Source organism: Neomonachus schauinslandi, chromosome 15 (assembly GCF_002201575.2).
Source record: "Neomonachus schauinslandi chromosome 15, ASM220157v2, whole genome shotgun sequence".
In the NCBI taxonomy this organism is placed as follows: Eukaryota; Metazoa; Chordata; class Mammalia; order Carnivora; family Phocidae; genus Neomonachus; species Neomonachus schauinslandi.
In genome coordinates this window covers 48,515,548-48,529,103 of record NC_058417.1, presented here as the reverse complement: position 1 = coordinate 48,529,103, position 13,556 = coordinate 48,515,548, and the positions used below count along the sequence as shown (strand labels likewise).

Sequence of the window (13,556 nt, the reverse complement as noted above, 5' to 3'; positions counted from 1 at the left end):
CGCCCGCGCGCCCCGGCGGGGCCATGCCGGGGCTGCGCCGGGACCGCCTGCTGACCCTGCTGCTGCTGGGCGCGCTGCTCTCCGCCGACCTCTACTTCCACCTCTGGCCCCAGGTGCGGCGCCAGCTGCGGCCCCGGGAGCACCCGCGGGGCTGCCCGTGCGCCCGCCGCGCCTCGTCCCCCGCGCCGGACTCCGCCGCCGCCTCCCCGGCCCCCCGCGCGGCCGCGCGCAACTTTTCCCGAGCCGGGCCCGGGACTGAGCGGCACGGCGGCCGCGGCTCCAAGCTGCAGGCCCTCTTCGCCCACCCGCTGTACCGCGTCCCGGAGGAGCCGCCGCTCCTCGGGCCCGAGGACTCGCTCCTGGCCAGCCAGGAGGCGCTGCGGTACTACCGGAGGAAGGTGGCCCGCTGGAACAGGTGAGGACCCCGGGCGCCAGGCGCCCACCGCGCGCGCTCCGCCCCGCCGCCCCCGGCCGCCGCCCCCGCCCGGCGCGGCGGGTGTTCCCTGCCCGGACCCCACCAGCTGTGGGCGGACGGCAGAGCTCCGCCGCGAGTGCATCTCAGTGGGAGAAAAAGTTTCTGTGCTTCAGCGGCACAGCGAAGAAAGGCTCTCAGCCTCTCGCCTTGAGCTTTGTTCACTCCGGAGCCCCACTTCTGTCCCCTGGGCCCTTGTCCCCCTCTTTCTCCTTGTCCTGATGTGGGAAGCCGCTGCAGGACTTGGGTGTTCCAGAATAGGTTCCCAAATAGAGCGACTCCGGAGCTGCTTCGCATTCCGCACTTAGCTTGAGACCTGGGCGCCTTCCAGAAAGCAATGTTACTCCCTGAAAACTCAGCTCATTCTCTTAACTTATTCCTCTGCCCAGGTCAGAGATCACAAGAGGTCAGCTGGGGCAGAAAGTAAACGGTTTAGTTCCCTGACCTGGTCACCGACCTGTTCTATTTAAAACGTGGCTTGTCCCTCTGGCTAGTGCTCTGACTTGAAGGTGGTTTTAGCATTGGGGTAATTTGGGCTGACTTGGATCTGTGGCTTGATGCTTTCACAGAGGAGACAAAAATCTGCCTGGGAATTTTTAAAAATCCAAAGCAAAATGTTGGGGGTGGGGAGCCCAAACCTATTTAGGATTCAATTAAGAAGATGTATTTGTTAAAAGGGCGGGAAGGGGGGTGGTTTGGAGAGGGAGAAATAGTAAATACTGAGATCCCCAGCTAATGACAGAGACCTTCACATGAGCTAGAACTCTGTTTTGAAGTACAGACTTGTCTAAATATCACTCACATCTAGAGTTCATTTTTGCACCACACCCATTACTTTTCTTAATACAAGAGATTTCAAAGTGAGATGTCATCGGAGGGTTTTATAGTCCCTGCGGAGGATGGGTAGGCCATAAATCTCGGTAGAAGCTCAGTGCTAGCCCAATTTAACTGTTTGCTCATTATTCTGTACTGCTAAGACCGGCTGTGGCTTGAGGGAGGGAGGGAGGGAGAGAGGACGTTCAGAAAGCAGAAAGGGATGAAATGGAGAGCTATTGGCTGAAATCGCTATGGTGAATTTTGATTGCAGCTCTGTGGCTGATGACTTTATATTAGAAAGGAGGTGGTTCTCCATTTCACTGTTAATTGTGTGTAATAAAAAGGCAGTTTGAGATTGCTTCTCAGACACTGTCATGTTCAACATTACCTTGATTTCATCAATAATGTGGGCGTCGGGATCAATGGACTAGGAAATTATACCCTTAGAAAAATTGTCTACACATCTGTAGAAGATTCGAGAATGAGGGGACTGTGAGCAAAGTTGCTTGCTTTTGTAATCGTAGATCAGCATTCATGTATTCATATTTCTGTGACCTTGCACTTTATGTTCCTTCGGATTTTGAAGGAAAGTCCAGGGGAATATTTTGGCAGAAAAGCAGAAAATCTTTCTCACCAACGTGTCCCACAATCGATTTTGAGCTTGATCTCCACACCATCATGTGTCACAAAAACACATTTCCTGGCCAGAAATGATTTTGGTCATTTAACAGAGGATCGACCAATGGGGGCTGCTGACCTTGCTGTATTCGGAGCTAACAGGGTAGTTTTGTGTGGTTGGTTGAGTGTGATAGTTGTGATATTTATTTTCCTCTTCCTTTTAATACCTTGAGATCTCAAGTGAGGTTTGTGGGCTGTAACAGGAGAGGAAGCTGCACTCTCGAGGGTTGAAACTTGACCTCAGACACAGAGAACACCTACCTTCCCCCGGCCTGTATGGTAAACATCAGTGGGATGATACTAATAAGCCTATGTGCTATTACTTATGTCAGGTTAAAAATGGAACGTGGAAGACTCAGTAGCCAGTGTGAATTTGAATCACGCTCAGAGTTCTGTTGTCAGAGAGAGTCATTCATTACCTGAAGCCAGCTAGTGCCCTGATGAATACGAAGCACATGGGAGTGTTGAGGAAGCCCGCACACCTGCTGTTATGGGCTTCTGTGGCTACTCTGGGCCAGGGAAGGCTCCAGAGTTCTGTGCAAGCAAATAATTAGAACAAACAGCAAAGGAAGAAACAGTGAATGACCTTACAAATTGTGTATCTATTGCACGGACAAGCCTCCTTGTTTGCAGCCACAACCCAGCCAATATTTAAAAACTAGAGATTTATAGACCTATATGGATGCCACCATGCCAATAATTACCTAACATTAACTGCTATCCAAAATAATTGTAGCAGCAAGCCATCTGCCACACCAGGAGAGTTTCAGGTAGTGAGATAAGCCAAAGCCAAATCAGCATTCTTCACCCCTTGCCCAGAAGAGACCATTAGTCTGAGTAATTTTTTTTTTTAACCACCACGCTAATAAGTGATGGTATGAAGTTGGAAGTTATCTTTCTACAACGTGAGCTCATTACCAATAAAAGGTAGGTAATGACCTGTTTTTTCCCCCCAGCACATTCCTTTTTGATTTTAGTGGAAGATGGAGCTTATACATCATTTTGAATGTTTTAGGTTTTCAATCAATCTTTGTTAATTTGATGTCAATATTTGGTGAAGTTGAAGTGCAAAGGATATATCGTGTGCCGCGTGGACTCCCTCGTGCTATCTGAAGCTCAGGCATTCTGCAAACTTCCTCAACCCACTGTTTTTCCCTCCTGTCCTCTCCTTCCTCCCTCAAAATGTAACTAAGTGTGGCACAATCCAAGTTAAAAATGCAATCATGGAAAGTGTTTCTGTCAGGTCGTTGGTCGCTGATCACAGCGAGCGAGCCAACGCCAGGCTCCATCAGGCATGATGACGGATTTGGCACCTGTCTTGAATAGTGAAAAGCAGAGAGAGGGCAAGGAGCAAGGGGATGTAGTCTGCACGACTTCAAGGCCATAAACCAACCAGCCAGATGACGCCTTCTCCTTTTTCAAAGTAACAGCGGAAGGCAGGGCTTACCTGGCACACAGGTAGCTGCTCACCTTGTTGCTATCTACCTCCTAGAGGCTGGGCTTCCTGGGTTTGTGGGCTGGGTTTCTTCTCTGCCCACAAGCTGCCCAAGCCAGACAACATCTGTCCTTTGACATGTCAGAAGTAGCCAGCTTGGCCTGGCCCTTTGCCCACATAGCTTTGGTTGGCTCCTCTGTAACCCTCTAGTCTTCGCAGGCAAGGTCAAACAGGGTCATCCCCCCTGGTGTCGAAATTCCAGCAGCCACCACGCAAATCCAAGTTCCCTACTCTCTGCTTTTCCTTCTTGATGGTCCCTCAGGTATCGGGAAGGTTGTATTTTCCTACAATTACAACGTCAGCATTTCTCAGAAGCGTGGATGTGTGTATCTGTGTTTTTCCCACCAGCCCAGAGACAGGAAGCACCTGTCTTTCCTTCTCCTCCTACCTACTTGCTGTCACTGAAAGCAAGCCTAGCCCTGAGTTTCCCTTTGAAAATCACAGCAAAGAGCCTGGGCAGCTTTTCAAAGATGACAGTTGTTTAAGGGGAGTAAATTGGCTCAAGTTTTTCCAGGGAAGCTTTGAGAAGATCCAGCAGGCGAGGCAGATAGAGGAGGGGGGGCAGGGTGGGGGAGGGGAGGGGAGAAGGAGCCAGGAGAGATGAAAAAGAAGTCAGCTGGAAATGAGAACTGTCTGGTCTAGGGGGTTTTGAAGGCAACGCTTCTTCCCACCATGGCATCTGGGAATGAAAAATACATTCTCTTTATTCTCACCCCCTCTGTCTCTCCCCTCACTTGCACCTCTTTGTCTCCTTCTTGCTGGTCTCCAGCCGGCCCCAGACCATGTGGAGCATGCATTGATCCAGAGCAGGCAGTTCAACTCGCCAAGCAGCTAAATGTCCAGATTCTTCCTTCTGGATGGTGGCCACTTGCCTTTCTCCCAGAGTCACCAGGCCCTCGGCCCCTTGTCTGATTCTTCTGCCAGTGATGCCAGGCTAAGAAAGGAAATGGCTTCCTTCGGTCTGCAAATGGACCTCGACCAGACCTGTGTGTGGTTAGCAGAGGGAGTAGGAATCTTGACTTCCATTTCTCTTTTCCAATTAGAGCTTTGCTTGACTGATTTGGGAAGAGCTATTATCTTAGCGGTTTCTGCGTCCCTGGGCTTGTAGCTGGAGGAAATCTCTCCTGTCTTCTCAGGGCCACAAACTCCAAACAGATGGTTTCTGAGAGGGTTGATCCAGAGGCCATTTTCGGGTCCCTTCTCCCTCATTCCAGAGCCCGGTCTTTGCTGCCATTACCACAGCAAAGACTGAAATCAGGGAGGATCTCAGGGGTGTTCGTCCAAGGAGGACAGGCATTTCCTATGTCCAAGTATATCAAAATCAAGTCCCTCGGCCAAGCACCAGAGGACGTCAGTCAGCTGTTCCCTTGTTCCCAACCCCCAACACTCTCCTTTCACCACGTGAAGTTCTCATCAGTCCTGGGAACTCAACTGGCTAATTATTTGCATGCAAACCCCACTACCTGAAACATGCTTGGTCTGGCCCAGGTACATCACATAAACTTGCTAACTTGGGCTTTACAGTTTCCTTAGAAGGAGGTGCATACGGTGGACAAAATCCAAGATGGCCCCATTAGATTCCCAGCTCTGGTGTACACACACATTCTCCTCATTATTCAACCAAATGCTAATCTAGTTCCTGCTCTAAAGGGATTTTATGGATGTAATTAAAGTCCCAGATGAGTTGACCTTGAGATAGATTATCCAGGTGTGCCTGACCTAATCACAGGAGCCCTTTAAAAGGAGGGAGTTTGGGAGCACCTGGGTGGCTCAGTCAGTTGAGTGTTTGACTCAGGTCATGATCTCAAGGTCCTGGGATGGAGCCGCATCGGGCTCCATGCTCAGCGGGGAGTCTGCTTGAGGATTCTCTCTCCCTTTCCCTCTGCCCCTCCCCTCACTGGTGCACACTCTCTCTCTCTCAAATAAATAAATAAATCTTTAAAAAAGAAAAAAAAAACCAGGGGGTTTTCTCCAGCTGATGGAAGAAAAGGAAGTCAGGGATTCAAAGTATGATACGGATCTGATGGACCATTGCCGACTTGAAGGTGGAGGGGACCACGTGGCAAGGGACACTTAGGACTTAAGATTGGCCCTCAGGTGATGGCCAGCAGGGAATCAGGGCCATCAGTCCCACAACCACAAGGAAATCAATTCTGCCAACAGCAGAAGCAGATTTTCCCCCCAGAGCCTCCAGACAAGAACTCGACCTGGTCGACAGCTGAACGTCAGCCTTGCAAAGCCTGCGCAGAGAACACAGCTGACCTCTAACTCTGCGAGCTGACGGACGGGCGCGACTTTAAGCCGGGAGGTCTGTTGTAGTTTGTTACACAGCAATAGCAAACAAATACAGTACTGCTCTTGGTTTCCTTTCGCAGAAGAAACTGGGGACAAGAAGGTTGCATAACTTGCTTTCCAAAGTCAGGCAGCCAGCAAACCACAGGCAGGCTTTGGACCCAGAGGGTCTGGCTCTGGGATGCGTGCCTAACCATCAGCATCTCCGCTGTGCATCCTTTGATGTCCACAGGCCCTCGCTTTCCCTCTTCTGGAAAGGCTTTTCCGACTGCCTCAACCCACTCTGGTCCCTCCCTGACTATACGGTTCCCCCCCATATAACACCATATTATTTTTTTATGACGGGGCCCCATCCAGCTTCAGGGCGGCTGTCTGGAACTTCCTGTGAGAATGAATAGCCCTTCGCTCCCGGCATGAAAAGCCCCCGGCTTGCACGTGGTCTCGCTAATACATCTGTTTCATGGTTTCTCATGGGGGTGGGGGGCGCCCAGGGGGAGCCAGTGGAGCAAATAATTGGGAACAGACAACATCAGGATTTGGGGGCTGTTTGTAAATGGCCTGTTACGTCATATGAAAAAAAGCTTCAAACCAAAACAGCGCCAACCATAAAATCACCCCACCTATAACTTCCAACTCCTCCCTATAAAGTTCTAAGACAAAACCACCGTACAGAGACATCCTAAAATTTGGATCTGGGGTGGGTGTTCTCTTTATTGCAATAGCCTAAATAAAGTCAATTAAAAAAAAAAAAAAAGCCCTGAAGCAGAGTTGAGAAGGTGTCAGGTGCCAGGAGGAGGGAACTTCCTTAGTTTCCTGTCCTCTCTGAAGAAGAGCAGCCAAGAAGTGTTGCATGAAAGCACGTGGGAAGCACGGAGACCCCCACTTAGCCAAAGCAATCCCTGCACTGCCCCTTGGCAGAGGCCAACCTGTGTTTTTCTTGTGATTATTCATTAAGCGGGAGGCTGACAAGAGCCTGTGGGTTCCGCTGAAGGAGGCTTGCATGTGGCCGAAAGCCGAGGGGGGATGCCATTCTCAATAGCTGCCACTTGAGTGGAACAGAAGTTACCAGGCAAAGGAGCATCTGTGAGCCTGTTGTTAGAGGCTCACACAGATATATGCCTAATGGAAGCCACAGCGAGGAGAAAACAACAACAAAAACGCTTCCCTCTTTTTGTGCCCTGTCACTTGGCAGAATGTCCTAGGGTTGAAATGTGAAATCAGGACAGACTGAGTTTGAGAGCCGGAAAGATGCTGGCATCCAGGACTTCGGAGGCCAAGCACGGGGGGGCAGCCAGTAGAATTTGGCTTGGGCAAGAGGCAAAGTTAAGAGTCAGAAAAAGGTCTAATTTATTGGATCCCCTAGTAACAGACCAGTTCCATTTGGGAAGCCGCAGGGAATAGAGAAGAGGGGATAAGCAGCCAAGAACGTGTAATAAAATTCTGCAAAATATGGAGAGTAAAAGAAACTTAAGGAGCGTTGGCACGTGGCCCATGGACCAAGAAGCTGGGCTGTTAAAAAAAAACAAACAAAAAAAAAAACTGGCCGTGGGAGAGGTGGAATTTTAGAAAACTTGGAAGAGGTTGGGGGCTTAGAGAAGATCTCTGCTGGCAAAAGCAAATCAGCGGTGTCTGGCCCTGGGAAGTCAAAGCCAGCACGCAGATAGCAAACGTGCTGTCAATCCCTGGGCAAGCTTCGTGGGTCGAAGGGAAATATGTCTGATGATGCTGCCAAAAAGGGGAGTCTAGATGCGGGGACAAATGGTCTTTCCTGGCCAATTCAAGTGTCCCACGGGTATCCGTTTCATCAGTTCAAATGGGAGTTTTCTATTTCTGACTCATTTTCTTCCGTGGCTGAACAGTTGCAAATTCTGTAGGAATCGTGTATTTGTCTGCACTTAACAGCTCAGCTTGTGTTTTTCGCTCTGAATTAAGAATGATGCACAACCAGTAGCCGCTTTTTTATGCATTCTGTGCCCCTCTGAGCAGTCAGAGACGCTAGAGAAAGACCAACCACAATCAAATCAAGCCCCTTATTAAGTACTGTTCCATTGCAGGGGATTTTTAACGGGGTCTTTGGACCCCACTGAGTTCAAGTGAGGAGGTCTGTTTCCCTTACATTTTATGCCAAGTTTGCATTCTGTGCATATGTTTATTTCCCTAAGAAATAGTTTAAGATTTTTGAAAAGTGTACTGGTTTCAAGTGACAGAGACCCAACTCAAAGTAATGCAAGCTGGAAAAGGAAATGTAGAGACTCCAGTAACCAAAACTGAGCAGGGGGAGGTGTCCTTTCTGTCTCCCTAGTTTGAATCCCCTCCTGCCGCTTCGTGTCCCAACAGTCCTAGGACTGGAGAGAAAAGGGTTTCTCCGATTTCCAAAAAGAAAGATTCTGAGGAGAGATGCTGATTGGCCGGGTCTGAGAAAACAGCCGGGCTGTAGAGAGCTATGATTGGCCCACCTTTGAGGCGGCTGCCCACCCTTCAACCAATCACTGGCGTCAGGGAGGCGGAGCCTTGGAAACTCTCCTTTCAGCCAGGTGGCTCAGTGTGGGGGAGAGCAATCCCCGAAAGTGACACTGGGTGGGCAGGGGTCCTGGAGGAACAGTCCTGACCAGTGATGCTGGAAAGTTTCTCAGCTTAAGCGCAAGGCACTTTCTGACTCCTGTAGACACTGTTCTGGAGTTTTAATTAAGGTTTTTTGGTTTTTTTAAAAAAGATTTTATTTATTTGACAGAGAGGGACAGCGAGAGAGGCAACACAAGCAGGGGGAGTGAGAGAGGGAGAAGCAGGCTTCCCGCTGAGCAGGGAGCCCTATGCGAGGCTCGATCCCAGGACCCTGGGATCATGACCTGAGCCCAGGCAGACGCTTAACGACTGAGCCACCCAGGCGCCCCATAATTAAGGCTTTTAAAACCAAATTCGGGGGTGCCTGGGTGGCTCAGTTGGTCAAACAACTGCCTTCGGCTCAGGTCGTGATCCCAGGGTCCTGGGATGGAGACCCACCTCCGGCACCCTGCTCAGGGGGGAGTCTGCTTCTCCCTCTCGCTCTGCTCCTCACCTCCCTACCCCAGCTCGTGTGTGCTCTCTTGCGCTCTGCTCTCTCTCACTCAAATAAATAAATCTTAAAAAATAAAAATATAAAAATAAAACCAAATTCATTTATAACAAATTGCTAACGTGCAGACTTTTTATACCAACCATTAAAATCCTCCCAAGAAGCTAGGCATCTTTATGTGCTTGGGCTTAAATCAACCTTACTCCCTTCATGGGAGCCCAAAGAAGAAACTGATGTGGACCCAGCTCATTCATGGGCTCATGTCTGTCTCCTGAAAAGAGATTCTACCTGGAGCCAAGACGTCTGTGTGTCAATCCTGAAGAAATCGCTTGCCTTCTTCAGGCCTGCCTCCCTTCGGAAACGAAGAGGGTGAGTTGTGATCCCTGAAGGCTCCTGGCTGCTCTGTTTTCCAAGCATGGCACATCTTTGACCAAGATTTCTTCTTCAAAGTCTATCAGAGTGAAAATACGGGGCAGTCATTTTCCAGGTGCACTCCATGAACTTTTGGGTTTCAGGAGGTGCTTCTCAGGTTCTGCAAATGATTGATTAATTTTCGTCTTGAAAGAGTGTACTTTAAGATGATCTTAAGATGAGAAAACTCACACCTGATTGTGTTATGCACGTGACAGCACATTGGTAATTTATGCGGACAGATGCCCTCTCCTCCTATCTTTGTTTAATTGAGGAGTATTCTGAGATTGCAAGGTGAGCTGTTAAAAACTGTCTCCCACCCCCACTACTTATGTGTATTGATCAGGATTTTTTGTGCTCTACTACCAACACAATGTGTGGAAATTAATCAGGTACTGAAATAAGACTATTTCTGTCTTCCATTACCCCCAAGTCTGAATGCTTGAGTTCATAATCCTGTTACCCCTCTCATTCTTGTTGATTAGCTTTTAAAAATAAGTTTACAAAAAAAAAAAGTTTACATATTTCACCCTATAACTTAGATTTATAATGATAAATTATACATTTTGTTTGTTTTATACATTGGGGATTCTGTGTAAGATTTCTTTTGTAAGGAAGGTTCCACTTCTAGAAAAATTGTGAAAACCACTGATTTGGAATATGTGGAAATAGAGTAAACGTCTTTTCTTCTTTTCTCTCAAATTGATGTGCCCCCGCCCCACCCCCCAGCTGTTATCAGTAATGAGAGCATGGCACTTGCTAATGACCACGCCCCCCACCATGGCTTTGCCAATGCTTCTGGCTCCTTGAGCATAAGAGAGCATCTTTTAGGGCTAATATAATGTTTGCTTTTGCTGCGCAACAAATCATTCCAAAATATACTGACTTAAAACAAGAACCATTAAAAAAAAAAAAAAGGAAAAACAAGAACAATTTATTAGTTCATGATTCTGCAAGTGAGCAGTTTGGGCTGGGCTCAGCTGAGTATTCTTCTGGCCTCTGCTGTGCTCACTGAGACATCTATGGTCTGCTGCTGCATAAGTTCTGCTGATCTGGGATGCGCCCTCTCCCCTGGGGTCCCTTATCTGGGACCTTGGCTGAGATGATGACCGTGGCTCTCCATGGCCTGTCATCCCCCAGTCAGCTAATCTGGGCTTCATCACATGGTGGTAGCAAGTTACCAAGAGAGAGGAGACGTGTGCACAGCCCCTGGGGGTCCTGGCCAGAACCTGCTAAGTGTCACTTCTGCTACATTTCATTGGCCAAGATAGATCAAAGGCCATCTGGGGAGATTCAGGTCCCCTGGCCATTGGAGAGGAGGTGGTCTAATAACTTAGTAGCGTTCCACTGAGCAAAGGCTCAGAGGACGTCCCTTTTGCTGGTGAATTGTCAGGCAGTGAGCCAGTGGCTACAAGTGGCAAGAGCCAGCCCCATGTGTCAGTGAGAAAGAAGTCTAACATAACCCTTCAAAAATCACACTTCAAAAATCAAAAGAAGCCACTATGGACTGAGTCATGTTCCCGCAAAAGTCATACGTTCAAGTTCTAACCTGCAGTACACCTCAGAATGTGACTGTTTTTGGAGACTGGATAATTCAGATTAAGGTTAAATGAGGTCACAAGGGTGGGGTCTTAATCCACTATGACTGGTGTCCTTGAAAGAAGAGGGAGAGACACGAGGGATACCTATGCACGGAGAGACGGCCATGTGAGGACACAGAGAAGGCGGCCACCCTCAAGCCATGGAGACAGGCCTTGGGAGAAACCAAGTCTGCTGACACCTTGATCTTGGACTTCTAGCCTCCAGAACCATGAGAAATAAATTTCTGTTGTTTAAGCAGCACCAGTCTGCTGTATTTTGGTATAGCGACCTGAGCAGACTGATACAGAGGTAACTGATGGGGAAGAGTCATGGCTGATCTGCTGGCTTGCGCCTGGCTCCCCCTCAGCTCCTGGGGCACAGGCAAAGTCATCTCTGAAATTGTCCCCTCCTCCCACTGTGGTTCTTCCAGCTTCATGAAGCCTCTGGGCCTCCCTGTTCAAGCCCTTGAAAACTCCCTCACTCCCAGACGAGACAGCCTCAATCCCCTCCTTAGGGCCAAGTGTTTGTTTAGCTCTTCCTTCAGACTCTTCCTACTCTACCTGGTTATGGACAGACTTGAAGCTCCCCCTTGTTCTGGAGATCATTTTTGAGGTCCGAAGCTGACACTGGGCTTTCTGTCTCCCTGCATCCCTCCCACGATGGTCCTAATCTTCCCCAGGGCCACAGACAGTCTGATTGAATGGGTCCAGGACACAGCATCATCTCACCAGGTGTTTAAAACTTGTTTTGTAAATTTTTAAAAAAGATTTTATTTATTTATTTATTTGTCAGAGAGAGATTGAGAGCACAAGCAGGCGGAACGGCAGGGAGAGAGAGAAGCAGTCTCCTAGCAGAGCAAGAAGCCCGATGTGGGCTTCCCAGGACCCTGGGATCATGAACTGAGCCGAAGGCAGACACTTAACCAACTGAGCAACCCAGGGATCCCTTGTTCTGTAAATTTTTAAACACTTCCTTTCCTATGAACCAACATAATAGAACAATGATGAAATTTTGTTTTCACGTCTCAGGTGTATTAAGAGCCTGTATTTTATAAGTAAATTTCCAAGGACCATTATCCATTCATTTATCTCCAGGGCATTTGTGATAATAACTTAATATGATTAATGGCATGAATATGTAGAGTCCTTTCTACTTCCTGAAGCTCTTCTAAACAGTCTGTAATTAGTTCACCGTAGAAAAGGACAGGTCTTTACAGCCAGTAAGAGGTTGACCCGAGTATTCCCATGGAAAGACATCCAGTCAATATGTGTTTGGATATAAAGCAGCATCTTTGGCTTCAGCCTTGGGCAGCCGACCCTGTGTAGGACCCCTGGGAAGAAAAGCGCTGTCTTCTGCTGAGACCCTCAGAGACCACGCCTCTTGGAACACCCTCCGTTGAAATTCGCAAAAACTCCCTCCGTGAAATGGCATCAAAGCAACACAGGGAAAACTGTGTGTGCCGTGTTTATTATAATCACAATCATTGTGTCATTATAATGTCACAGCGAGAACCGGAGGTCGTCCAGGATAATTTGCTGCCAGAAAATGAAATAGACCATCAAGGATGGATTTTAATGCCACACATTATGTCTCTCAGTGGCCTGGACCCCTCGGCAGAGAACGCTTGACCAGATGCGCGGCACGCCCAAGATGTCCCAGTTCTCGGAAGTCAGAAGACATGCCCCTGAGCCATTGGATGTTAGCATTTCCTGAGCAAGTTCTGAGAAGGGAATCCGGTCACTGGCATGTTTCCTAGGGCTCCTGTAACAAATTTATTCTTTCGCGATTCTGGAGGCTGACTCTGAAACCCAGGGGTCACGTGGCAGAGGGCACAGCACTCTGTCCAGAGGCTCTGGGGGAGAACCGGTTCTTTGCCTCTTCCAACTCGTCGTGGCTGCCAGCATCCTCTGACCTGGGGCCGCATCACTCCCAGCCCTGCCTCCATGGCCCCATCACCTCGTCTTCTTCTGTCTCTGTGCATATGGGTCTTCTCCGCCACCTATGTCCCTCTCCTATGAGGACACGTGGCATTGGATCTGGGGCGCACATGGAGAATCCAAGACCATCTCATCTCAAAATTCCTTAACTTTGTTACATCTGCATAGACTCTATTTCCAGCCAAGGTCACATTCACAGGTCCCAAGGATTAGGTCATGGACATTAGGTCTTTTTCAAGACCACCCTGCAGCCCATTGCAGTCACGTTCCATTATGAATACACAGGCTGTCAGTGACCATTGTTTTATTGTAAAAAAAGTTTTAAAGATAACATATTATCTAGTAGATAATCTTTTAGATATATCATAAAGATAATTATGATATGTCTCATTGTAAAAAAAATGTAAAATAGTGAGAAAAACAAGTCAAAGGGAAAATAAGACCCACAGGCCCTAGAATGAAGAACTTCTCATACACCTCTGTGAAAACCCACCCACCCCAGAGTTAGCTGTGCTCAGGAGAACCACCAGTCATGTCTATAGGGCGAGAGCTAGCCCATGGCCCAGGAAGGGCACAGGGATTCCTGGAAATTTCCTGTTCTCCTCCTCCTTCACATCCTGCACCTCAGAGGACACGATATGGAATAAGGACCAGGGTCCTCCACCTTGGAAGACTTCCTCAGCATAAGCGGCACTGTGGCCCACAGCAAGTCCATACAATTATGTCCCCGCGGGCCCCACGTGGCCCAGTCCTGGCAGGTAGGCCTGCTGGCCTGTCTTTTCTAAGGAGAAAATTGACAGCATTGAGGTTCCAGAGGAACGG

The 13,556-nt window shown here is 48.6% G+C and overlaps 1 protein-coding gene across 1 annotated transcript in view; it reads left to right on the top strand.

The window, feature by feature from the left end:
* Positions 1 to 13,556, top strand: part of FAM20A (FAM20A golgi associated secretory pathway pseudokinase) — a 46,883-nt gene continuing 33,327 nt past the window's right edge. Inside the window, exon 1 of the mRNA XM_021678442.1 lies at positions 1 to 415. Coding sequence (XP_021534117.1) covers positions 24 to 415 — 392 coding nt within the window. The 5' untranslated portion in view covers positions 1 to 23. The remainder of the gene's footprint in view (positions 416 to 13,556) is intronic.